Source organism: Bufo gargarizans, chromosome 7 (genome assembly GCF_014858855.1).
Source record: "Bufo gargarizans isolate SCDJY-AF-19 chromosome 7, ASM1485885v1, whole genome shotgun sequence".
Taxonomy (NCBI): Eukaryota; Metazoa; Chordata; class Amphibia; order Anura; family Bufonidae; genus Bufo; species Bufo gargarizans.
The window spans coordinates 151,779,605-151,807,244 of NC_058086.1; the positions used below are offsets into that span (position 1 = coordinate 151,779,605).

At 47.5% G+C, this 27,640-nt stretch overlaps 1 protein-coding gene across 3 annotated transcripts in view; it reads left to right on the forward strand.

Annotated features, from left to right (window-relative positions):
• The window catches only part of SUCO (SUN domain containing ossification factor), a 91,966-nt gene that overhangs the window by 56,956 nt on the left and 7,370 nt on the right, over window positions 1-27,640 (forward strand). For all 3 annotated transcript variants that reach the window (XM_044300557.1, XM_044300558.1, XM_044300559.1), the window contains 8 exons: window positions 1,238-1,326; window positions 2,267-2,335; window positions 8,137-8,217; window positions 9,886-9,979; window positions 11,626-12,747; window positions 13,047-13,134; window positions 23,045-23,149; window positions 25,021-25,172. In XM_044300557.1, coding sequence (XP_044156492.1) covers window positions 1,238-1,326; window positions 2,267-2,335; window positions 8,137-8,217; window positions 9,886-9,979; window positions 11,626-12,747; window positions 13,047-13,134; window positions 23,045-23,149; window positions 25,021-25,172 — 1,800 coding nt within the window. The remainder of the gene's footprint in view (window positions 1-1,237; window positions 1,327-2,266; window positions 2,336-8,136; window positions 8,218-9,885; window positions 9,980-11,625; window positions 12,748-13,046; window positions 13,135-23,044; window positions 23,150-25,020; window positions 25,173-27,640) is intronic.

The following is a 27,640-nucleotide window of genomic DNA, read 5'->3' on the forward strand; positions in this document are numbered from 1 at the left end:
CTTAAGTGGTTAATAAAGGGCCCCATAGAAATGAATGGGACATCATCTAAGCCGCAAAAAAACGGATCGGCATTTTTGCAGACAGCATACAGCCCTCTGGATGAGCCCTAATGAAGAGAAAGCAGCGCTCACATGGAGCACCTCCTCCTTTTCAAACAGCTGATCGGCGGGGGTGCCGTGTGTCAATCAGATATTGATGACCTATCCTGAGGTCTATATAAAACCCCTGCACTACCCCTTTAAGGGTATACTGGCTCATGGCAGATTGTTGCAGAAACTTTTGACTGAAAATCTCTTCCTCACATCTAACGGGGGTTGGCTAGCATGTATATAGATTTCTGACTAGTCAGATGAATGGAACAGTCGCATACGTTTTTGCAACAACCCCATTAGGGTACATCCAAAAAGGATTGAAACACTGCAGATTTCAGTGCTGCACTCCCACAGGGCTTTACAGTGCCAGCAAATTGGATGAGATTCTTGAAGGGGTTGGTCCATCTTGCACTTTGGTGTTATTGCTAGGATATGCCACCAATGTCCTTTAGGTGCGGTCCCACCTCTGGGACCCATATGGATCTCTAGAACGGGGCCACCTAAGTGAATAAGGGCGCACTACGCAAGCACAGCCACCCTCTGCTTCTGTGGGACTGCTGAAAATAGCCGAGCATCGACTATGCTGTTTCTGGAGCTTCCATACAGGTGAATGGAGAGCACGCCACACATGTGTGGTGCGATCCCCTTCGCTTTGGAGGCCCAGTTCTAGAGAGAGATGTGTAAATTGATGGTGCGGACTTTGAATCCAAAGCAGCATCCACGACAAACGTGCAAGTCACTGATTTGACCATGGATCAGCTGCAATATCCACACTGTTTGTCCACCTCAAACTCGTGCCCTGTTGCCCTACCCTCAAAGTGGTTGTCGAAGAGTCTGTCAGATGCTGAAACCCTTTTTTATTTCAAAATGGTTTTCTGACTGAGAAGCAGATGGGAGTCTTGATGCACCAGAACTAGCTGATTGGACCCCAGACGATCTTATATTTGATGACCTCTGGAAGTTCAAGGTCTAATCCATCCCATATCTCTGTGCAGTCTGTATACTGAGGTGTAGTTTTATTTCTTTGGTTTTATTCATATTGATTTGCTTGTGATATATTTTTTTCTAGGCATCTTAAATAATAGTTGCAGCACCTCCATTAAGTTCCTCAGATTAATTTTGTATTGTTCCCTTTGTCTCTTAGGGTTTTTGGCACCAGCATGGTAGAGGAATATGAAGAAGTTGACTCCCAATATCACTTGGAACGCCCAGATATTTATGATGAAGATGAAGGTAATTTAATCTCTCATAAAAAAAATAATGTTACACTTGTCTTACAACATTTGTTGGTCCCTGCAATTGCTCATAACGTAGTTTGTAATGGCAAGGAATAGTCTAATACCAGCAGCCCTGAATATATTTTATGTATGGCTTGATGGAACGGGCCCAAGGCAACCTTGTACATCTCAGTCCATAGCACAGACTACATTAACATTTAAAAATAATCTTAGATTTAGGTGCAAACAAAATATGCAATTCCAGCAACAGAAATGGAGTCTATACGTAGCCAGGTTACATAGCAGCAGCCATAAACCATTTCACGTATCGCAGAATGTCCATGTGTTAAGGAGTAGGGTGCAGGGATCGGGCGGCTTCGTTCTGAACGGTTTCCCTTTAGATGAGCGGTGCCCGAGGTAACTGTTAGTGACTTATCCCATCATGCGCCTGCTTAGTATCCACACGACATTTCTCCCCTTTAAATTTCTAAGCGTCCTTCTTGCAACTGAACTCTGCAATCTGGTTTTGAAGAACCATCTGATATGTAACCTGTGTCCATACAGGCGACATACCTACAAGGGAGGGAATTTAGACATTTTACCCAATACAGCACTACAGTAGCAATCTAGTGTCTTCAGTGATGGCTTCAGTCTGATAATAAAATGAAGGAATCTTTTGTTCTATGCCTTTCCTTCAGAGTTGAATGTGACATATAATATCCCAAGGCTTGCCTTTCTCTGCATCTGGGCCAAAGGTCTGAAAAATCTTTGTCCACAGCAGATGGGGCGGGTGAATGTCCAACGAAATGACTGAAACAATACAATAAGTGTACACTGCAGTAATTCAGCAGGTAGACCTTGGGCGATTTAGAGGCAGCACGCAGCCAGCGCCTTTCTGGCCAGATAAAGATTGAATATGAAATATGTCTGTATGTAATTCTCACTCTGACTTCCAGATTACCCAATGGATTACAACACGAGAGATGACAAATCATCATCAAAGAATCTTCTCGGCTCTGCTACAAGTGAGTGGCACAATCTGCAAAATAAGGAAATAATCAGGTTTATCCAAATTATTGTGTCTGTACAAGACGGGGTAGATTGCAATATATACAGTTCAAGTGGTAATCCTGCTGTGATAGGACTGCCCTGACATTGGGGGATTCATAAGGCCCGCCATACACATTAGATAGCTCCTGATTCCCCCCCCCCCCCCCCCCCCCCCCCCCCCCCCCCCCCATAGACAGGCCTGCTCGACTTGCCCAAGCAAGCATATGTTCTCAGTGGAATGAGGGGGAGGAAGCCTCTGGCAGCGGTTTACCAAGAGCACAAGAATTGACAATGTCGAAATCTCTCTGCCTGATCCTTGTCTTCCCCAGAATCTGATGTCTGGGGTGACCAACATTAGATGGTCGGTTTGTCCCATCGAAATCTGCATTTAATGTGTACGGCCAGCTTAAGTCTCATCTCCCTTTTTAGATGTGTCCGCTCTTCAAACGCTCATTCATGGGGTGAAGAATTGCTGGTGCAGACACCTAATTGTTTCTGGGCAGCACATCATGCAGTCGAAACCGCGATCTACTGACCCGAAATGATGAATGTGTATGGAGACGAGTGATCACTCTAGCAAATGCTTGTCCTCATTCTGCGGAAGCGATTGCTGCATGTAAATGCAGCTTTCACCTACTGTAATGAGAAAACGGTTATCGTTCCCGATAATGACTTGCTGCGTCGCCCCGTGTAAAAGTAAAGATGCTCTGCATGGCGATAACAGCATGTTGATCAGCACTAGTTAAACACACTTACATGGAACCACTCTAATATGGGGTAAAGCAATCATTTATCTTCCCATATAGAGTTCATGGTCATGTCCCCTGTCCACACGTGGCACTGTGCTGCATAACGCAAAGTATATGTACACAGGGCAGTGATGAAGAACGAGCGTTGTTCATTCCCGATCATTGGCCTGTGTAAAAGGGCTCTTGTCTAAGTGGGGAAGTTTTCTCAAAACTAGTGTAGGGAAAAGGGAGGAATTTTTGCCCATAATAACCTATTGATTCCAGCCCTCATTTTCAAAATGAAATAGGAGGTGTGATCGCTTACTTTGCAAGTACTATGTTTTCTCCTACACTAGTTTAACCCCCCTCCCACACCATGCTGTAAATGTACAGCATAGCTGCTAATACCTTCCCACACCAGCTATACATTTACAGCATAATTATATTGCCAGCTCTTCCCACACAAACAAGCCCTCATAGCTCAGTACATAAAAATATAAAAAAAAAGTTTTCTGGCTCTTAGAAAATCATTTCAACAAAGTTGATCCACCAGCTTAATGACGTTCCTTCCCTTCTGATCCTATCGTGTGCCCACACATGAGATATATTGCCGTACTCCAGAGAAAATGCATATCACTTTGGGTGCTTTTTCTCCTGTTTCAGGGGTTTTCCCCTGAAGGAGTAGAGTAGGAGTAGAATATTGATGACCTGCCATCGGGATATATCGATAATATCTGATCGGTGGAGGCCAGCCCCCCACCAATAAGCTGTTTGAAGAGGCCGCAGAGCTCCTGTGAGCACAGCACCGTCCATCATTGGTATTGCAGCCCAGGCACAGTCACTTGAATGGGATTAAGCTGTACATAGGCCATGTAACCAATGAATGTGATGTCACTGTCCTAGGAAGATCGCTGCTGCCTCTTCAAACAGCTGATCTGGGGGTGCTGAGAGTTGGCCCCTGACCAATCAGATATTGATGACCTGATGATAAGTGTCCAAAGTGTATGGAAGATGGTGCGGATTTGTTGCATATGCTGTGGTCTTGTCCAGTTATTGGTATTTATTGGGATGATTTGGGTATTTACAGGAATATGATTAACAGTAAAATGACTTTGCAAATTCAAAATGACCCCAAGGTGTATGTGTCTGAAATTGGAGGGACCGAATCGGTTAAGGTAGCTGTGGGGAGGTTGTTATATGTGGCCAGGAAGTTGGTGGCTATGAGGTGGATCCAGGGAAGCCCGCCCACACTGGAAGAGTTTGAACGGAAGGTGCATGACATGCTGATACTGGAAAAAGGGGTGTATGTGAAGAGAGGGTGTCCTCAGAAATTTGATAAATTGTGGAGTGACTGGTTATCTCATACTCATGTGGTTATATGGGCCTTGGATGGTTCATGACTAGTTGATAGGGTGGGGAGGGGTTAGGGAAGGGGGGGGGGTGGGAAGTTGGTAGGGGTCTTGGGGATTGTAAGGACGTATACAAATTTTTGTCTCACTATTTGATTCTACAAGTGTACACGCTGTATACAGATGCCTGGTATAAATGTGTGTTGGTATTTATATGGAAACTGCTGTATATCGATTCCACATGGTGGATTCAGTGAGGAAAGACGGTATTGTTTTTATGATGTCCTGCATCTATTGGTTCAATAAAAACGATTTGATTTAAAAAAAGATATTGATGACCTGTTCTGAGGATAAGTGATTAAAATAATACTCCCGGAAAACCCGAGGAGTTTGAAAAATTGTAATTTTAAATGTTTTGACCAAAACGCTTGTTGGGTAAAAATACTCACAGTACCCCTAGATGAATTCCTTGAGATGTGTAGTTTCCAAAATGGGATCTTTTCGGGCTATTGATACCTCCAAGGTTATCCAAACCTGAAATGGTGCAAAAAAAAATGGAAGTCCTGATATCCATAGGGAGCACCTACTTTTCTGAGGCTGCTCTTTTGAGTCGGCTAGAAAACAAGTTTCTAAAAAGTGCAAAATCAGGGTAATGTTGAAAATCTGCAAAAATCATTCACAATTGGTGGCCTCTCACTATCTGATTGGCGATATTGGACCCTCCGCTGATCAATGTGTGTCGCAAACAAATTCCGAATGCCTTTTGATATTTAAATAGTTGCAAAGATATTACCACGTAAAGATTTGAAGACTGGGCCTGTCTCCCCAAAGGCAGAATAGGCTGGGTCTTTAGGCGGTTAATAAAGCCCCCCCACTATGTACCAGGTAAGCACTTTTTAGCCACTCAACTACCATATGGGGGACATTTGCTTACCTATTTACGCCACCTTTGTGGAAAAAATAGGTCACACATTTTGTCACACGACATTTGTGCAACAAAATGTCCGATTATTTCCTCCTTCATTCCATTTTTCAAAAGTGGTGAGAAAAGAGGGCGTGTTGTGGGCAGGTTGCAGGGGGCTCGCCACATTTATCTTGAGGCCGTTTTTCTGGCATCAAGAAAGACTTAAATCTATGAGAGCTAGGAAGCTGCCGTAGATTTGTCTTGCACAGATGGAAGATGCACCAAATTATATGAGAGTGTAGAGGTGAGGGGGAATCGGTACAGCACGCCAGTCTTGATTGTCCCCCTTTGTCCTTCCATAATGCTCATCTGTGGGCAGGCTTTGTGTTTGCTAGTAGAGCTGCGTCTCCATGAGGCCCTCTTATACAGGCCGAGAGAGCAGGCAATGATCAGGAATGAACACTCATTCCCTACTCATCGCTTGCTTTTACATGCAGCAATGATTGGGGCTGAACTTCTTGTTTGACCGCCACACATCCCTAGATACATGCGTTGTGCTGCCGACAAATGAGGATTTTATGTCTAGCGCCGGTGCCTCTACACGCGGCAATTATCTGGAACATGCATTCGTATGAAAGCTCATCTTGAGAGAATCTAAATTGGTTGTTATCCTTCAAAAGTCAAGAAGCACTGACCATGACTCGCACCGCTGTGAGAGCGCCACAGTAACTACTTAGTAACTGTGTTAGTAACTACTTACGTATTCCATGACATAACCCTTCTGGAGCATCTTTTGTCATAACTATGTGGATCCTCTGTTATTCCTCCAGAATATTTATGACTAAATTGACAACTGCCCATTACCATTGTCAACAGTGTGTGTCCTGCACAGTCTGACACTGTCGGCACTAATTGTACAGTGTGTCGGGTAACTCGCAGTTGTCAGTCTATTCATAAGTCTTTAGGAGGACTAACAGAGGATCAGCACAGTGATAAGAAAAGATGCTCCAGGGTTGTGATATTGTGGGTAATGCAAGTTTTTAGTAATATTGACCTGTACAGACCGCTGGCTAGTCCTCCTAAATTGATACAGTCCAGTTCTAGGGGTGGTCAAGGAAAACGTATTGTGTGTTTCACGCATGGCTACACCTGCAAGCAAGGGTTCATTTGAAAAGGTAATCGTGTGGAAATGACAATCGCTACCGTTTTGTGTATTTTGGGCTTTTTCATCGTTGCTGTGAGCTTAGCCGCTGAATGTCATCTGATCCGCTTTTCTGCACAATTGGTCATTATGACAGACAACTCTACATATCATCTAGATTGATGTATAACAACCAAAAACGTCTTTCTTACCATATTCTTGGTTATATAATATTTATGTGAGGAATATGGATTATTGTTCAATGTCAGCCATATTTCCACTCACTCCAGCCATCTGCTCTCGGATAGCAGAGGTAGTGAACTCCACAGGGGGGCCCTGCTTCAAAGCCCTGACAAATGGCAGAGAACTTCTTGCAGGCCACCTTTGTTTACAATTTCTCACCTCCATTCAGCCAGCTAATAGAACAGGAAAAACCTCTCTGCAGGGGTCTAGACCATTCCCCAGTTCAATGAACATCATCAGACATCATGGAACCAGCGATTGATAAGGAATTATGAATTGCCCTTCCATCACAGACATAAACCAGATACATATTTGTCTCCCTGTGGCCACGATGAACAGGCCTTTGGTCATAGTTTGGTGGTGGGATGCCAGGGAGGGGAGATGTACATATCTCCCCACAGAAACCAAATAACTGTACCATACTTGGACTCTACTGGTAGCCGGAACCCAGGCGGACCCATTGGTCCCAGAACCACCTCCCTGCGACATTCTGCAGCGCTGGCCAATCGCAGCACTCAGCTCATAGCCTGAGAGTGAAAAAAGCCTCTCAGGCTATGAGCTGAGCGCTGCGATTGGCCAGTGCTACAGCATGGGAGAAGGAGACGCCGGCAGGTTCCACTGGGTGGAGCCTAACTATGAAGATACCGGAGGCTATAACGGGAGAACGGAGCATCTTCCAGGTAGAACAGTAAGTGCAGGGGGATCCCTGTGTGCTGCTCTACATGTCTGTATAGTTAGTTTAGAAGTTTTATTCTAGTGAAAGGCCCTCTTTAAGACAATTAAATATAGAATTTAATCTTGTGCTGTTCTGGCATCTCAATCACGAATCCCCACGTCCGTGTTTCGACCTAGTTATACGCTACTGCGGGTTGGTTTATCACCCTATCAAATGAGAAACTGGTGGCAGGCTACACAAGCTGAGGAAGCGCTGTTTCACTGGGGCAGTTTGAACTCCATTCATATGGCGCAGTTTGGCGGCACTTGTGGACACCTGGTCTAGAGGGCCGACCCTCAGCGATTATTTATCCCGTAGCAGAAAAGTATGGTTAGTGGCACAACCCCTTTAATCATTATTTACACAAAAATGGAACCCCCTTTAAGATCTCCTAATCTACGCCAAAGATAAAGCCTTGTTGAGCTGCCGTGGTCACATCAGTGTCATTTAAACATTACTTGAGGAAAAATACATAAATTATAGTGAAATATAACTCGAGATCAATTATCATAACTGAAAGGACTGTGCGCTGTATGTGTAGTCCTAGGGGTGATATGTAATAAAGGCAGGCGTAACCTGGAGCGTATTTTCTGGCCTATTAGGAGCGCCGTCTTTTATTGCGTTTCTGCCAGAGCCTAGACTCCATACCCGAGGGCAGTGAAGTAACGTTTGCTTGTGTTCCTGCGTTCTCTTCAGATGCCATTCTTAGCATGGTGAATAATCTTGCAGCTAACATGCTGGGGGCGAACACAGAGGAAGAAATCGCTGAAGGGAAAGGTAGCTGCTTTATCTTTATATTTCAGTGTTACCGTGACCTTAGTATAAAGGGATCTATAAGGAAGGTATTCATTCCTATGTGACGTTTCGTTGCTATTGGCAGTGGAACGTTATCAGGTAAGAGATGGATGGTTTTATCGCCTTCGCATAAATTCATCCCACAAATCTAGGAAATGATGGGGCTTCTCATAGCATGTTCCCTGCACTGCCGCTCTGTTGATGTCCGCACACTCGATATGCTGTACGCATTATATGTACCATAGCATCGTGTACTTGTACTTTTGTGGCCTAACTGCTAAACAATGTAGGAGCAAGTAGTCCTCTAATCACTGCTATGGTGGTCACGTTTGAGTCAGGATGTCTAACGGGTTCTCCTTTGAGAAACACTTATCGCTTACCCACGGGGTAGGTGATCAGTGTTAACCCTGAGGGTCCAACCCCAACGATCACAAGAACAGGAGGTCTATAAGTCCAACTGTGACGGGAGTGGTAGTGCATTCACTGCCAGGAACCCTACCATAGGATGGGCAACACATATCTGAGCTATTGCAAGCTTGTCCACTATTCTTCTTCCACTATACAATACATTTCACCCAGTTAAAGGGGTTGTCCGGCTTTAAAACACTTTTGGGCAGCCATCCCCCAGCCGAAACTGTGGAAGAAGCATACTTACCCGCTTCCTGTTGCTCACTTATTGGACACATCTCCAGTGCAGCCAGTCATTGCCTGTAGCTGCACACATGAGGTGGACTGAGGGTGCTAAAAGCAGCGAGGAGCAGGAAAGTGTGCCTTCTTCTACAGGTCCAGGCTACCCAAAACTATTTGAGTTGGATGATCCCCTTTAAGGATTATGCCCGTAAGTTTTTAGTGCATGTCCTAGAACTTTAAAAGGGGTTGTCTGTGTTTTTTTTTTTTTGTTTTTTTTTCCACCTCCCCGTGCCTCCACTTCCCTTTTCCCCTGCCAGTCTCTGTTATTCTCGCAACATGGCGTAAGACTGCTGCAGCCAACCACTGGCCATATCAATGATGTGTTGACACCACTGTTGTGGCCAGTCCCATGTTGTGTCCTCAATGGAGCAGGAAGAACGGGGACTAGGGAGGCATCAGCATGGAGTGGTACAGGAGTGGGCAACCCCTTTAATTCTGCAATCTGCCAGGAAAGAATTTCTCCTTGACATACACCGTGCTCAGTGTACTGTATGTATTACAGGCCGCCGTGATGCCGATGCCTTAATTGGACTTGCTTATGTGAGCGCCAGGAAGATAGTAATGTATCATAATGACACTGGCTCTAGTGAAAAGAAAAAAACAATCAAATATATAAAAAGCCAATGCTGTATATTAAGTCATGGTAAAACGAGAATACCGTACAAGCTTTAAAAAAAAGTCACAGATCTAATCCCACTAGAAGTAGGTATATGGGTGACCAAAAAACCCACAGCCTCTTGACATGTTGTTAAGTTGCCCCTGAGGTCCCAGTTAACTAGGCACCAGGCACATTTACTAACACACCGGTGCTAAGGTCCCTGGCAAGATTTTTACGTGCAAGTTCACTCACGGTCTCACCTGTACTAGGATTTAAAATGAATGCTCTGATTTTAAGAGATGATACAAGTAAACATAATTTTATAACATAAAGTTGATTACTTATTTTTTATATATTTTCAGTTTTGAATGGGAGTAAGCCCCAAAATGTTACCACAGAAACTCCAGCCACCAGTATGACCGAGACACCCGAACAAGTACCAACTCCTACCGCTACGTAAGTGGCCTTTATAAGGTTGTGAGCTGATTACTGCATGAAGGCCTTTTGTAGTTACAGTAGATGCAGGTACAGGTGGTGTGTGTGTTTTTTTTTTTTTTTTTTTTTTTTTTTTTTTTTTTTTTTTTGTGTGTTCACCTCGTTTTCTAGTTAACGGAAACCTGTCACCTGGATTTTGTGTATAGAGCTGAGGACATGGGCTGCTAGATCGCTGCCAGCACATCTGCAATATCCAGTCCCCATAGCTCTGTGTGCTTTTAATGTCTCAAAAAAAACAATTTGATAGATATGTAAATTAACCTTAGTTGAGTCCAGCGTGAAGGTGCCCAGCACCGCCCCGCATCCTCCGAATCGCCTCCTTGCTCCCCGACTTCACAAAGCTAGAGCGCTGTAATCTCGCAATGCGAGAGCTAGCGCATGCGCAGTTTGTTACCTGAGGCTAATGCCAGCACAGGGAAGGAACACTATGCCGACACTAGCTTTGTGACGTCGGGGAGCAAGGAGGAGATTCGGAGGATGCCGGGCGGTGCTGGGCTCCTTCACGCTGGACTCATCTCGGGGACAGGACTCGTCTCAGGTTAATTTACATATCTATCAAATTGTTTTTTGAGACAATAAAAGCACACGGACCTATGGGGACTTGGTATTCCGGATGTGCTAGTGGCGATCTAGCAGCCCATATCCTCAGCTCTATTAAAAAAATCCAGATGACAGGTTCCCTTTAAGAGCCAAGCCTTAACTAGTTTTCCCATAATTAACCCTTCTGCTACCCATCAAATTTTCAAGTATCAGAAGTATAGCAGTAATGCATTTCAGTTTCTCCCATGTTTCCAGTGTTTGCATGCGTCTTTGTGTAAGGAGCAGTGTGCTGCTACGTGTAGTGTTTGCATATATTGTCTCAAAGTAGACGCCTAGAGCATTGTGCAAGTGCCTCCAAGCACAATATTTGCAATCAAACTGTAACCTCTAAAAATATTTTCCGGGTAAAAATGTGAGCCAAGCAGAATCTTAGATTTCAGACAAAAAGGCTATCACATCCCTGTGGTCACTGGAAGGCAGTGCAGATCGCCAGATGACCGTAAAAGGGTGTACTACACAGCCCGACGTAGCACGTGATTGTCGGGAGGGAAGCCTTCCTCACTAGTGGAGACAGCTGCCATTCCATGCAGTAATCTCCTCTGCAGCATGGGGAGGAACGATCGTTATACCATCGCTCGGCCTCTTGCTGTATAGTGGTTTGCCGGTGGCAGATGCTTAGACACCAATAATTTTTAAACATGTCAAAAGATTTGGATTGGTCAATCGGCAGCAGTATTACACTGCCAGATGATCGCTAACGGGCGTTCATGCAAACGCTCGTTAGCCATTATCTGACGAAAATTAGTGCAGTGTAATACAGGCTTTACTGTTTTAGTTTATCCCCTGTGGCCACTTGGTGGCAGGACAGGGGGATCTTTCTTCTTGATGTTATTTCCTACTCTTGTCTTCACCCTTCACTTAACAATGAAGATCCTGGGAAGCGGTTGTGAAAGGGTTAATGGCAGATGATTATTAAATGTATAATTTTCCCTTGTAGTTGGATGTTAATTGGTGGTTCTAAAAGGAACCGATTTCCCTAAAAATATTTTTTTATTTTTTCACTCAAGGTTGGAGGAAGAGAGTGTGGCCCCTTCGACTGTGTCTGTACCTGAACTAGAGACACCCAAAGAAAGTCCCATTGTTCAACTGGTTCAGGAGGAAGAGGAGGAACAGCCAAGCCCATCAACAGTGACACTCTTAGGCAGCGATGAGCAGGAAGAAGAAAAGGTCTCCTGGTTTGAGTTTGAGACCCAGGTTTACTGCGGGGAACTGGCCACCATCTGCTGTATGTCCAGCTTCTCAGAGTACATCTATAAGTGGTGTTCAGCTGTTGTGGCCATTCACAGGCAACGGAGTAAAACCGCAGAGTACAAACGAAAGGAGGAAAATGACTCTCGGTCCACTCAGCAGCCCTTAGCCACTCCGAGTACCACTGAGCCCTCAGCCGAACCATCTGAGAGCAGAATCGCAGAGCAGGCCACAACTGATTTCATTCTGATAAATACTGGAGACAATCTACAAGAAAGTTCTGGAATTAATACCATAGAATCCATCCATTTGGAGCCCAGTCACACCCAGACCATTTCTCAGTCTGTGGCAGCACACGAAAGCATGTCCTCAAATGTGCCTCCTTCAGAGGTCAACAAAATGGTGACAACCCCTACCCCTAGCTTAATTTCTTCAGATTCTGTACAGAATCAAACAGCAGAGCTAAAAACGAGCGACTCTCTTATTTACGCCGAGAAGCCAACTGTAAGCATTGAGGACAGTACCTTAGCAGGTGTATTGGAGAGCACCAAGGAGGAACAGGTGGACTACGCCAAACTTATTAAAGCTACAGAGACTCTGCAGATTCAAGAGCCTAGCCCGTCTACTGTGGTAAGTGAAGTGGAAACTAAAGAAACCGTGAAGCCTGTAATGACTCAGGTTGTCGATGGCCTGACTGCGGCGGAGAAAAGGGAAGAAGAGCACATTACTGAAGATGCTTCCATTAGTGGTAGCCTGCACAGAAGTACTACTGATTTCTATGCTGAACTGCAAAATGCTACTGACCTGGGTTATACCAATGGAAATCAAGTACATGGTTCCAACCAAAAGGAGTCTGTCTTTATGCGTCTCAATAACCGGATTAAAGCCCTTGAGGTTAATATGTCATTAAGTGGTCGCTATCTGGAAGAGCTTAGTCAGAGGTAAGAAAAATCCATTTGCTATTGCTTATGTATATGCTGATGCCTAAACCCTCTTCCTTTAGCCATAAATGAGAGCCCCTGGTAAGACCAATTCTTGCATTGGTGGTCTCGGCATATTCCATGGTCACCTGCTCATACGAATCAGCCTGCAGAGCTGACATGTCCTCTTCAGATAGTGAGAATACGGTTTCTTGTATCGACAATGAATGGAATTTGGCAGGCTCCAGTCCCATAGCACTGGAGGGCAGACTTTTATTGGAGGAAATTGAATAATTTTTTTTTTTTTTTTTTTTTTTAAGGTATCGAAAACAAATGGAAGAAATGCAGAGAGCGTTTAACAAGACTATATTAAAACTTCAGAATACTTCTCGAATTGCAGAGGAGCAGGTAATGTATGGCATCTGGATATTTCATTGTAAAGTTAAGTAGGGAAAATGTTGGGCTGGCCACTTATCTAAAATGCATTTAACAGTTTTAGATCTATCCAATATTTAACACCCTCCAGACCTCCGTTATACATGTACAGAGGAGTTTGGCAGTTAAACATGGAGCCCACTGAGCAGGCTCCATAGCTGCCGGGTTTCTGCAGGTTTAAACAGCATACACCCAGGGCTAATGTCTGTGCTCAGTGATGACGCCGATCACAAACATCGAACCCCTCAGATGCCATGGTTAGTTGTGACCATGGCATCGAAGAGGCTTTACCTGCGAGCGCTGCACAGCTTCTCTGCGCTTCGAGCCGAGGTTATTATAGCAATAGTTTCTTATGGAGGGCTTCATAGGAACGTGAGACTCTCATAGGATGCAGTGGTAATTCATTGCAGTTTGTGGGAGTAGCGATGAGACTATTGCAAGTCTAAGTCCAAAACATTAAAAAAAAAAAACAATTCAAGTTACCTCTTTTTTTCCCCCTACTAAAAATAAAACAAAAATAAACTTATTTATCCCGTACAAATGCTGTAATGGAAAAATAAATGCCAATTTGGCATTTTATGTTGCTTTACCTCCCAAAAAATGAATAAAACATGATCAAAATGTCATACACACTGCAAAATGGTATAAATAAAAACTACTGATGGCCAGCAAAAAAAAAATTAACCCTCACACATTTAATGTATTAAAACACAATAATACACACTGTAAAAAAACAAACAAGGAAAGCTGTATAATTGTGGTATTGCTGCAATCGGTCCAACCCGGAGAATGAAGATAAAGGTAGATTTTACTGCATAGAGAGTGCCATTAAAACAAAACCCATAAAACCGTCGTCTAATTGTAGTTTTATTTTAGTTTTTTTATTTTAGTTTTTTCAATTTCACCCGATTTGAAATGTTTCCCAGCTTTCACTACATTGTATGCAAGATTAAATGGTGTCTTTAGAAAGTACAACTTGTCCTGCAAAAACAAGCTCTTATATGTCTGTGAACAGAACAGTAAGGCTACTTTCACACTTGCGTTTGATCGGATCCGTTCTGAACGGATCCGATCATATTAATGCAGACGGAGGCTCCGTTCAGTACGGATCCGTCTGCATTATTACTTAGAAAAATTTCTAAGTGCGAAAGTAGCCTTAGCGGATCCGTTCAGACTTTTAATGTAAAGTCAATGGGGGACGGATCCGCTTGAAGATTGAGCCATATGGTGTCATCTTCAAGCGGATCCGTTCCCATTGACTTACATTGTAAGTCTGGACGCATCCCCTGGCCGTGCCGCGGCGAGCGGAGCGGAGGCTGAACGCCGCCAGACTGATGCAGTCTGAGCGGATCCGCATCCATTCAGACTGCATCAGGGCTGGACGGAAGCGTTCTGCTCCGCTCGTGAGCTCCTTTAAACGGAGCTCACGAGCGGTCAGCAGAACGCTAGTGTGAAAGTAGCCTAAGAAACGGAAATACAAAAGCGGAAAATCGCAAGGGCCTGAAAGGGGTAAAAGGGTTGTCTAAACTCCACATATCTAGCCTCAAGACAGGTCATCAATATCTGATTGGAGTCCAAAACTCCACACACACAGTGATCAGTAGTTTCGAGCAGATGCAGTGCTGGAAACTATACAGTGTACGGAGAGGATTGTTCTGTACAGCGTGTAGTTTCCAGCCTTCTGCTTCTAGCTGATTAGTGGGATACAGGGTGTCAGTCCAACATAAGGCACTCCATAGGTGTACCATGACATACAGTTTTGTGTTCAAAATAATAGCAGTCAGACATCACTAATCTGATCAATCACGGTTTTATAGTAGAAATGATATTTCTACATGGTAAATCTACTAGCAGGTGTAGTAGAGTAAGGCCCATGCACACGACCGTTGTGTGTTTTGAGGTCCGCAAACTGCTGATCCGCAAAACACGGATGGCATCCGTGTGCGTTCCGCAATTTGCGGAGCGTCTCGCACAGCCATTAATATAACTGCCTATTGTCCTCAAAACTGACAAGAATAGGACAGGTTATTTTCTCGTGCGTGGCATTGGGGGACACAGCACCATGGGTATATGCCCAGCTGCCACTAGGAGGCTGACACTAGAAACAAAAAAGTGTTGGCTCCACCCAGGTGGGCTATACCCCTCTGCTAGAGCCAGAACAACTCAGTCAGTCTAGTTCTAGTGTCCGTAGGAGGCAGACATGACCTGCTAGCAGGTCCTTTTTCTGCTAATTTTTTATTTTATTTTTATTTCTTTTAATTTTTTCCTCTACAGGTAGCAGGGGCGGCTCCATCGTGTTCCACCTTAGTTGCCCCCCTGCGGGCGCGTACTCGGTACCTTGCAGCCACCCAGTCCCCAACGTGACCTGCTTCTGCAGTGGATTCCGGCGGACCCACGGTTCCGTGTTGAGTCCGCCGAGGGGGTGGTCATGCTGCGCCTGAACTAATCGGAGGGTGAGTATGAGCTTCAGCCCCAACCCATCTTCCCCTAGTATAGCTGGGCCTTTGGGGGGGCACCTCTCCTTCACTCTCCTTCTCAGGGGGGTCTCCCTTCTGGAGCCTTTTTTAATGGAGATCGGCTCCTTTAAGACGGCCATTTTCGGCCTTCGCCCTTTCCTACCTCGGTGGCTGTGTCCTCTCCTCTGCCTGTCCTCGGCGCTGTCTGTTTTATTCCTGCGCTGGCGGGCGGGGGTTGCCGGCGGCGGCGCTTTCCTCTGCGTCCGACTGCGCCCTGAGGATGGGGAGCGCATACTAGAGGCCGCGGCTTTTGCTCGGCCTAGGCCGCGGTCACGTGGGCGGGCGTCGTCTCCGCCTCCTGCGCTTCCCGGGCTTCCTCTCTTGCCCCTCCCCTTGTGGGCGTTCCTCCCGAGGTCTCTCTTCCTTCCGCCCAATCCAGCGCCAGCGCGGGCTGCTAGGGGGGCGGTTCTTCTGCCGAACGGCTTCTCTGTGCCTGGGCTGAGCGGTCGCGTGCGTCGCCATATCCTCCTGCGCTCCGGATCTCCAGCGCTCGTTTTTTCTGGGACACAGCACCATTGGTCGTGGTAGGCAGCCTCTGGCTGACTTCTTCTTTTCAGGTTCCACCACCGCCATCATGTCTTCCTCTGGTCAGGCCCCCACTCCCCCTGCCGCCATTTCCACTCATTACGCCTGCTCTGTGTGTAATAGGAAGTTCCCATGCGGCCAGCCTACGTCCCTCTGTGTGCAGTGCCTCACCCCCGGGCCCGCCCAGTCCGCTCCTGCGGCCTCTACCTTGTCGGTTCTCCCGGAATGGGCTGCTACCCTGTCCCAGGCCATAGGTAGCCTTGCTAGCCTCTCCCAATCCCTGGCACAGTCTCTGGACAGTCTCCCTGCCCAGATTGCGGCCGCTTCTGGCAGGGCCTCTACCGCTGGTGATGCGCCTGGCGATGGTTCCCATCCTCGCTCCGGCTCTCGGTCCCGCAAACGACCACGTACGGTCTCGGCTGGGTCCCACTCCTCCTCAGTTTCCCCGGATCGCTCCCCGGCTAGGTCTGAGTCCGGTGAGATTTCTTCTTCAGCCGCTTCCGCCGCTCCTGGGGACTCCTCCGCTTCAGATTCTGAATCTGAGCGGTGTTCGGCGATGTCGGCAGCCGTGCAGGATCTCATCAGGGCCGTTCGGGACGCACTCCACGTACAGGACGTCCCCTCGTCCTCCTCCCTGGAGGCGGTGTCCTTCCGCCGCTCTAAGCGGTCCACGGTGGTTTTTCCCAATCACGAGGATCTGGACGCTCTCCTTGCCAAGGAGTGGCGTCACCCTGACCGGCGCCTTCATCTCACCAAGGCTTCTGATGTCCCTTATCCTTTCTCTGAGGATTCGGTCAATCTCTGGACGATTCCCCCCCTGGTGGATCCTCAGGTCGCTCGTCTGGCGAAGGCTACTACACTTCCCCTGGCTGATGCGGCTTCCTTGTCGGATCCCGCTGATAAACGGGTCGACTCCTTGGCCAAGTCTGTTTTCATAGCGGCGGGCGCCGCCATCCGCCCTGCGTTTGCCGCCTCTTGGGTCGCCAAGGCATGCGCTGTTTGGGCAAAGCAGCTTCTCCGTGCCTTACCTGCTGACTCTGACCAGGGGGACTTGGCAGTGCTTGCCTCCCAGATCTATCAGGCCTCCAAGTTTCTTTGTGACGCCTCTATGGAATCGGCTCGCCGCTCTGGGCGTGCGGCCGCCAACTCTGTGGCTATCCGCCGCACCATCTGGCTTCGTTCCTGGGCGGCGGACGCCGCCTCTAAGAAGGCTCTTATCTCTCTTCCCTTTCTCGGTGGAAAGCTTTTTGGGAAACGCTTGGAGGAGCTCATCTCCGAGGCCACTGGAGGTAAGAGTTCTCTTCTTCCTCAGAATCAGCCTCGCCGCCGTCGTTTCCCCGGGTCGTCCTCCCGGACGCAGTCCTTTCGGTCCTCTCGGGCCCCTCCTGCCCGATCTGACAAGAAGCCTTCCAGGCCTTCCTTCAAGTCCAGGCCCTCTTGGCACGCCAAGCCCAAGCCCGCTCGTCCCCAGTCCACTAAGCCTCCTTCAGCATGACTCGATCCCCGTCATGGTGGGAGGGCGCCTGCTTGTCTTTCGGGATGTTTGGCGGGCAAACGTAGAAGACGCTTGGGTTCTCGAGGTGGTCTCTTCTGGGTACAGAATCGAATTCACCGACCTTCCGCCCAGTCGTTTCTTCTTGACGTCCCCCCCCATGTCTCCCGCCCGGGCAGACAGTTTTTTTCAGGCCATTCATTCCCTGCGCGCTCTGGGGGTCATCGTTCCGGTTCCAGAGTCAGAACGTTTTCGGGGCTTCTACTCGAACCTGTTCACCGTCCCCAAAAAGGACGGCTCACTCCGCCCTATCCTGGATCTGAAGGCGCTCAATCGGTTTGTCCGGGTCCGTCATTTCCGCATGGAGTCCCTCCGGTCCGTGATCGCCTCCCTGGAGTTGGGCGAGTTCCTGTCGTCGGTCGACATTCAGGATGCCTATCTCCACGTTCCCATCGCCCTCTCCCATCAAAGGTTCCTTCGCTTCGCGGTGGGTTCGCTTCATTTCCAATTTGTAGCCCTTCCCTTCGGTCTGGCCTCCGCACCAAGGGTTTTCACCAAGGTGTTAGCTCCCCTAGTGGCTCTTCTTCGTGCCAGGGGGGTCGCCCTGGTGCCTTACCTGGACGACCTTCTGATTCGGGCCCCGTCTCCCGAGGACAATCTGTCCAGCCTGAGCATCACCCTCTCGGCTCTTGCTCAGTTCGGGTGGCTTGTCAACCACTCCAAGTCCTCCCTTGTCCCACGCCAGAAGATGCTCTTTCTGGGAATGCTGTTCGATACTCGCCTCAGGCGGGTGTTCCTTCCCCCGGAGAAGGTGTCTTCTCTTCAGGCGGGGGTACATCTTCTCCGCAGGCCGTCCTCTCTGACCATCAGGACATGTATGCGCGTCCTGGGGAGGATGGTGGCCTCATTCGAAGCCATTCCTTATTCCCAATTCCACTCTCGGGACCTGCAGATGTTCATCTTGTCCAGGTGGGACAAGTCCCCGGAGGGTCTCGAGCGCCTCGTTCGTCTCCCTCCTCAGATTCGCCTGGATCTCTCCTGGTGGTTGCTTCCCCGGACGGTGTCCCTGGGCCGGTCCTTCCTCCCCCCCAGTTGGCGCGTGATCACGACCGATGCCAGCCTCTCGGGATGGGGAGCGGTGTTCGAGTCCCTCACGGTTCAGGGTCTGTGGTCTGTTCAGGAATCCTCCCTGCAGATCAACGTTCTCGAACTCAGGGCAATTTTCTTAGCACTGTCGCACTGGACTTCCCGTCTGCGCGGCCTCCCGATCCGGATTCAAACGGACAACTCCACCGCCGTGGCTTATCTGAATCATCAGGGGGGCACCAGGAGCGTGATGGCCCTGCGAGAGGCCTCTCAGATCCTGCGATGGGCGGAGGAACACGTTCCCGTTCTCTCCGCCGTCCACATTCCCGGGGTCGACAATTGGGCGGCAGACTTTCTCAGTCGTCAGCTCGTCGACCCGGGCGAATGGTCTCTCCACCCGGAAGTGTTTCATCAACTGTGTCTCCGGTGGGGAGTTCCGGACGTGGATCTCTTCGCGTCTCGCCTGAATCACAGACTTCCGCGCTATGTTGCGCGGTCCAGGGATCCGCAAGCTCTTGCGGTCGATGCCCTGGTTCTGCCTTGGTCCCAGTTCGACCTTCTGTATCTCTTTCCGCCCATCCCTCTTCTGCCTCGAGTGCTCAAGCGTCTCAAGGCGGCCCGGGTGCCGGCGATTCTGGTGGCCCCAGATTGGCCCCGCAGGGCGTGGTACGCAGATCTCGTGTTCCTGCTCGCCGACGTTCCATGGCGTCTTCCCCTGCGTCGCGATCTCCTTTCGCAGGGCCCTCTGTTCCACCCGAATTTACCGCAGCTTCGTTTGACGGCGTGGCTGTTGAGACCGCGATCCTGAAGGCCCGTGGTCTCTCGGACTCTGTCGTTCAGACGATGCTTCGCGCTCGGAAGCCCCAGTCGGCCCGTATTTACTATCGGACCTGGAGGGCGTATTTTGCTTGGTGCGAGTCCGCACGTTCTCGTCCTCTCCTTTTTTCGGTCCCTAATATTCTGGCCTTTCTTCAGGCTGGTTTTGATAAGGGGCTTCGCCTGGCTTCTCTCAGGGGGCAGATTTCTGCCCTTTCGGTCCTTTTTCAACGTTCTGTGGCCGCGCGGGCTCAGGTTAAGACTTTTCTGCAGGGTGTCGCGCGCCGAGCCCCTCCTTTTCGTCCTCCGGTGGAGCCGTGGGACCTGAATCTTGTTCTTGATGCTCTTCAGTCCTCTCCTTTTGAGCCCTTGGCAGACATCTCTCTGTCGTTTGTGTCATTTAAGGTTGCCTTCCTTGTGGCTATCACCTCTATCCGTCGGGTTTCCGAACTGGCGGCGCTTTCCTGCCGGTCGCCTTTTCTGGTGTTCCATCGGGACAAGGTCGTTTTGCGTCCCGTTCCTTCTTTTCTCCCTAAGGTTGTCACCCCGTTTCACATCAATGAGGAGATTATCCTTCCTTCCTTCTGCCCTAATCCTTCTCACCCTCGGGAGAAGTCTCTCCATTGCCTGGATGTTGTTCGGGCTCTCCGCTGGTACCTTCGCCTCACGGAACCCTTCCGTCGTTCGGATTCTCTTTTCTTGGTTCCGGCGGGTCCTCGTAAAGGTCTGCCTGCCTCCAAGGCCACCATCTCTCGCTGGGTTCGGTCGGCTGTCAAGGAGGCCTACGCCGCGAAGGGTCGCGCTCCCCCTTCCAGGTTGACCGCTCATTCGACTAGGGCAGTCGGAGCTTCCTGGGCGGTGCGTCATCAGGCTTCGGCTGCCCAGCTTTGCCGGGCCGCCACCTGGGCGTCAGTTCACACTTTTGCTAAATTCTACCACATTCATTCCCTGGCTTCTGCTGATGCCAGCCTGGGGCGTAAGGTTCTGCAGGCAGCGGTGCTTTAGGTTGCCGTCTGGCGATCTTCTTCCCTCCCTCAGGGACTGCTTTGGGACGTCCCATGGTGCTGTGTCCCCCAATGCCACGCACGAGAAAAATGGATTTTTTGTACTCACCGTAAAATCCTTTTCTCGTAGTAGGCATTGGGGGACACAGATCCCTCCCTTTCTTTGGAGCATTTGTTCTTGTTCGTGGTTCCGGCGTTTGCTTGTGGTTGTCGGGTTCCCCAGTTCAAGACTTGTTGGCACTCCGTTTCTTTTTGGTTCAGGTGTGGCGTTCCTACTGCTTTTGGTACTGACTGAGTTGTTCTGGCTCTAGCAGAGGGGTATAGCCCACCTGGGTGGAGCCAACACTTTTTTGTTTCTAGTGTCAGCCTCCTAGTGGCAGCTGGGCATATACCCATGGTGCTGTGTCCCCCAATGCCTACTACGAGAAAAGGATTTTACGGTGAGTACAAAAAATCCATTTTTTTTTTTGTGGGGCCACGGAACCGAGAAACTGATGCGGACAGCACACTGAGTGCTGTCCGCATCTTTTGCGTCACCACTGAAGTGAATGGGTCCGCATCCGAGCCACAAACTGCGGCTTGGATGTGGACCAAAACAGTCTTGTGCATGATACCTTATAGAAATTCAACAGACCCAACAGTCATGACTTGCATGCTGCTGATTCTGTGTATTTCGATCTCTTATTGAAAGGGGCATGTTCAAAATATTAGTGTGGAGTTCAATGAGTGAGGTCCTTCATTCTTTGAAAAACAGGTGGCAATTATTACCCTTATTTAAGGAAGGAAGGCAGCAAATGTTGTACATGCTGGTTACAGTGCACTTCTAGCTGAAATTCTGAGGAAAATGGGTCGTTTCAGACATTGTTCAGAAGAACAGTGTACCTTAATTAAAAAGTTGATTGGAGAGGGGGAAACATATAAAGAAGTGCAGAAAATGATGGGCTGCTCAGGTAAAATGATCGCAAATGCTTTAAAATGGCAACCAAAACCTGAAAGACATGGAAGAAGGAGAAAAAGTACCATTCGAATGGATAGAAGAATAGCCAAAATGGCAAGGACTCGGCTAACAAGCGGCTCCAGGAAGATCAAAGAAGGTCTAAAGTTACCTGTGAGTAATGTTACAATTAGAAGACTCCTATGTGAAGCCACGCTATCTGCAAGAAGCCCCCGTAAAGTCCCACTGCTGAAAAAAGACATGTGCTGAAGAGGTTACAATTTGCCAAAGAGCCTATTGACCGGCCTAAAGAGACATTTTGTGACCTGATAAAAGTAAGATTGTTCTTTTTGGGTCTAGTGGCCGGAGACAGTTTGTCAGACGACCCCCCCAAACACTGAATTCAAGCCACAGTGCACGGTGAAGACAGTGAAGCATGGTGGACAAGCATCATGATATGGGGATGTTTCTCATAATACGGTGTTGGGCCTATTTCTCGCATACCAGGGGTCATGGATCAGTTTGAATCCATCAGAATAATTGAAGAGGTCATGCTGCCTTATGCTGAAGAGGAAATGCACTTGAAATGGGTGTTCCAACAAGACAACGACCCCAAACACACCAGTAAACGGGCAACATCTTGGTTCCAGACCAACAAGATTGACATTATGGAGTGGTCAGCCCAATCCCCGGATCTAAATCCAATAGAAAACTTGTGGGGTGACATCAAAAATGCAGTTTGAGGCAAAACCAAGAAATAGAGAAGAACTGTGGAATGTAGTCCAATCATCCTGGGCTGGAATACCTGGTCACAGGGGCCAGAAGTTGGTTGACTCCATGCAACACAGACGTCCAGCAGTTCTCAGAAACAGCGGTTATACAACTAAATATCAGTTGAGTGATTCAAAGGAAAGCAAAACCTTCAAACATTATCAATTTATATAGTAAATGTTTGAGTTTGTAAAGAAGAATACAAACACTGCTATTTTTTTTTTTTGAACAGTCTAATATTCACTTTTCTTTAATTTGATATAATTTTTCTTCATGTTTTGATTTTGGAATAGAATGTGTAGTGTTCCCAATGCATTTGTGTGTATGGAAATAAAAGCTATGGATTTTGAGCTTTATTCACTTTTTTTAAACACACTGCTATTATTTTGAACACAACTTTATGGCACTCCATAGGTGTACCATGACATATGTCGTGCATAGCGTCCCATTGAAAAAAGAAAAACTATTTATAAATATATATCTCTTACAGTATATACTTTTTTGCACAGACCCTTTGAGTAAGAAAGCACCGTCTGCAGCTGTTTCCTATACACTGATCTGCAGGTCCGAATATTCCTGCTGAACCTAGGAAAGTGACATTTTAAGGGGAGCTTATGTAAAAGGCAACGCACAAGAAGTACAATTCACTGGATGCTTCTGTTTGTTTGTCTTCATATTGGTTTTGCTTGTTTCCAGTTTTTCTTTATAGAAAGACTGATGTTTTTTTCTTTTGAAACAGGATCAACGTCAAACTGAATCCATTCAGCTGCTTCAATCTCAGCTTCTGAATATGACCCAACTAGTCTCCAACCTGTCTGCAACAGTCACCGAACTAAAGCGGGAGGTAAGGGTGAAGTCTGTGTCCTATGTATTGTGTGGATGTCTACGCAGACTATACTTGGAGGTATGGTGACAAGTGAAGAAACGTTTCTTCTTGAGCCCCCATCCTAACTAAAAGCTCGTCCCAACAGCTGTTCACCATGCACGTAAAGATATTTTTCCAGATTTTTAAAAGCTTTTTTATTTTTTTATCTCAACTCCCCCCCCCGCCAGACTTGAGGAGTTTGCATAGTTACCTGCTTTCCTCTTTTCTCGGTTCCAGCTATTTTGGTCCGCTGCACTGCCTCACTCCGGACCCCACATGTAAACTTCTGCTTTGATCGTGGGTCACTTGCGCCGCTGCGACCATTGACTGGACACAGGTTTCATGTCCTCCAAACATCACGTGACCCAGTGACTTCCCATTTGTGAAATGTCATTGCTGCGGGCAGTCATTAGCTGCAACGGCGCACATAATCCCCACCCTTGCTGGAAGTTTAGAAGCACGGGCCACAGCGCAGTGAAGGGAACGGTGGACCAAAGGAGCCAAAACTGAGTGGGGTGGGGAGCAGGAGAGTATTCTTGCCTCCATAGAGATCAGAGACCTCCCAGGTATGAAAGGCAGCTGCTGAGGTCTTGGCCATGGCTTCTGAGCGGTCTGCTGAAACCCTGTGTCAGTCTTAAAGCTGCTACACCCACTGGTGCCTTCAATTCTACAAAAGTAAATTTTCTCATAACTGATAATGTAAGAAACGTCTCCCCCCTCATTTTAATGTTTTCTGCCTCCACAATGGAATCTCTCCACTAGTATTTGCTTTATAAGACAGAGTCTGTCTAGAAGCAAAAAATACGGTAAGCCTGTTTGCCCCTTTACATGTTGTGAAAAACAATCCAGAAAAGTTATGTTGTTTACTCACCTAGTACGGCACCACCTGGTGGTCACAGTCTGTGTTCACATCCTTGAGCCGATTGCTGCTGGTCACCCATGTTCAGTCACTGCCAGGTCTCTGCACAGTGTTGCTATGTTCACTACAGAGCGGATAATAGATCTAGAGATGAGTGGAATAAAGCATTCCTTTATTCATTCCATCATAATAGAAGTCTATGGGCTGCAAAACAGATCCATCCCGTTTCCGTTATGCAGGGGAGTACTCTCCTGCATAACGGGATGGATCCGTTTTGCAGCCCATAGACTTCTGTTATGACGGAATGAATAATGTAATGTCATTCCTTTATACATTCCGTCATAGAATTGCGTTATGGTCCGTGGTAACGAAATCCATAACGCAATTCACCTTTTATCACCAAAGTGTGAACGAATTTCATAAGTGGAAATTCGCTTATCTCTAAATAGATCTGTCAATTTCCTGTAGAATGTAATCGTATTGGCTTTGAACACCAGGTGGCGTCATACTTTGAAAATAAATGTCATCTCTTTTATGAAGTTATAATTATATATTTTTAATGGCATTCACTTTTTTGTGCGTTAGAATGTGGTTTAGCTAAATCAGCATCGCATTGAGACTTTAAATAAGTTACTATTTTGTGTTCATATTTTTGTTATAAAATTTGAATTTTTTTATTTTTTTGGTGGGGGGGGGGGGGGTGCTTTTAGTGGGTTTCTTTTTTTTGTGTTGGTGCTGCTATACTAGACAGGAGTAGCTATGCAGGAGTGCAGAGGTAGACCTGATATCTGGGACGGAGAGGACCAGTGTCTTTCAGTGCTGTCTTAGTCTCTACATTCGGGTTCCTCTGTGCACATCGTACAGGTTTTAGTGGCCAGTGAACCACACAGGGTGTGCACAGTGCATTTGCTCAAGTCTTAGCTTCACTGTTTCTGCATTGCATTTTTTTATGGTTTATATTCTTTTTTCAAGCTCCATTCTTATATTCCAGGTATCTGATCAACAAAATTACGTGGTCATCTCTCTGATCTTATGCATCGGTTTGGCATTATTTATTTGCCTTCGCTGTAGAAACTCGTCTCCATTCAATGATGACGACTTGTCAAAAATCCCTAAGAGCAATAATTACCCAAGTCCCAAAAGGTGAGTCTATAAATTATCTCAAAGAATGTACTGAAATGTAAAGCCGGAAGTGATTTTTACGAATACATATGTAATACTAGAAAAAGTCCCCGGTGCTGCCAGAGTATGAAGTGTTCTGTCTGTGTGTTTACTGATTTGTTCCAAAGGTGCCCAGTAGGCTGGTCCATACCTGGGGAAATCGCTAGTAGCCCTATATACTCCGCCAGTTATACACTGTTTATTATATTAACTGTCCCCCATAACAGTGACCTCCACAACATCCCGTCCCTTTAACTGTGACCTCCACAGTGTGCCGCCCTCCTTAAAGGGATTCTGTCACCAGATTTTACCCCTATAACCTAAAGATATCCTCATGTCCGGACTAAGAAGAAGAATCCTAAGCTGGCCTTATTAAAAGTCACTGAGGCTCTATTTGTCCAAAAAACTGTTTTTTATAACCTGCCAATCACTTACTTAAGGTGCCCAAGGGGAGGTCCGTTAATACAGGGTGCCCGTTCGCACCCCTCGCCGTCCGGTGCCCAGCGCCGCCTTCCGTCTTCATCGCCGCCTTCTACAGCTCAGCGCCGCCCCTGCAATCCTCCCGTCCATTTGCCAGATCCTGCGCACTAGGCTCGGCCTGATGCGCCCGTGCGGACTCCTGGCAGCGGCTTCATTGAGCGAAGTGCGCATGCGCCGGCGTGATGCGCACTTCGCTCAACCCTAATATGACCTGCAGATTGGCCGAGCCTAGTGCGCAGGCGCAGGATCTGGCAAAGGGACGGGAGGGTTGCAGGGGCGGCGCTGAGCTATAGAAGGCGGCGATGAAGACGGAAGGCGGCGCTAGGCACCCTGTATTAACGGACCTCCCCTTGGGCACCTTAAGTAAGTGATTGGCAGGTTTATAAAAACCTGTTTTTTGGACAAATAGAGCCTCAGTGACTTTTAATAAGGCCAGCTTAGGATTCTTCTTAGTCAGGACATGATCTTTAGGTTATAGGGGTAAAATCTGGTGACAGAATCCCTTTAAAGAAGAACTCCCACAAAAAGTTATTCTCTGACCTGTTAAAGGTACATTATGTAGTGAAGGTAATCTTACCAGCGTCTGTATTTGTAAGTTATCCCCTCCTGATCCTCAGCGGCCATGTGACCAACAATCAGTGTCACAGAATAAAAAAAAATTGTGGGAGCACTACTTTAACAATTCCCTCCCCAGCATTCCGCCCCTTAACAATGACCTCCACAGCACAATACCCCCGTTATAGTGACCTTCACAGCACTCCTTCCCCTTAAAGGCTCTTTTACACGAGCAGATGCAGTGCATGAAATCTGCTGCATGAAAGACAGCCAATCTGCACTCTGGACAGCAGAGACACTGAGCAGTAACATGATTGATAATGCTCTGTGCCTCTCTCTGATTTTTATTATTCATTTTTTTTATTTTTTTTTACTACAAAATCTGAGGTAAAGTTGTCGCCGTGATTTTGTAGTAAAAAGGTCCCAGAGAGGCACGGAGCATTATCAATCATTTTAGTGCTCCGGGGCTTGGCTGTATTTTGCGCAGCGGATTCCTCGCACTGCATCCGCTCGTGTGAAAGACCCCTAACAGTGACCTATACAGTGCTCTGCCCCCTTAAAGGGGTTGTCCGGGATCAATTATTATTTTTTAAGTGTACTCACTATTAACAGCTGATTAAACCCCCCCCCCCTATGTTTTTAGGTATTTTCGACACTTCTACAGGGCTCAGTCAGTCCCCCACGCATTGTTTTACATCTGTTTATCTTTTTCTAACTTCCTGACACACTGCCCTGTGGATCCCAGCGCAGCGCGGCATCACGTGGTTACAGCTGACTATCATCTCTGCCTTAACTCCGCCTCCTTCATTAGAAAGTGCCATGCCCGGTGAAGTCAGTGGATCGGAGTGGCGTGGCTTAGCGCGATGTCTTCCAGCCTAGTTACCGCCCCTCCCTGCGATCTGCATAATTGCTGAGCCTGATGGTGGCGTCACCAGGCCAGAGGGACGTGGCTTAGTGCAATGTCTTCCAGCCTAGTTACCGCCCCTCCCTGCGATCTGAATAATTACTGAGGCTGTTGGTGATGTCACCGGGCTCCCTGCGAAGTGGAAGAGGCTTCACTCTGCAGCAAGGGACCCGGTACGTCACTGACTGTGATAAAATAGGCACTACCGGCTGAGAACGGGGCATCAGATGCGTGTGGCAAAGGTAGGACAGGCATGTGTGTAATATTTGTGTCACTGTTGTACACTTAGAACAATGTCCCCAATCCCGGACAACCCCTTTAACTGTGACCTCCACAGTGCCCTGCCCCTTTAACTGTGACCTCCACAGTGCCCTGCCCCTTTAACTGTGACCTCCACAGTGCCCTGCCCCCTTAACTGTGACCTCCACAGTGCCCTGCCCCCTTAACTGTGACCTCCACAGTGCCCTGCCCCCTTAACTGTGACCTCCACAGTGCCCTGCCCCCTTAACTG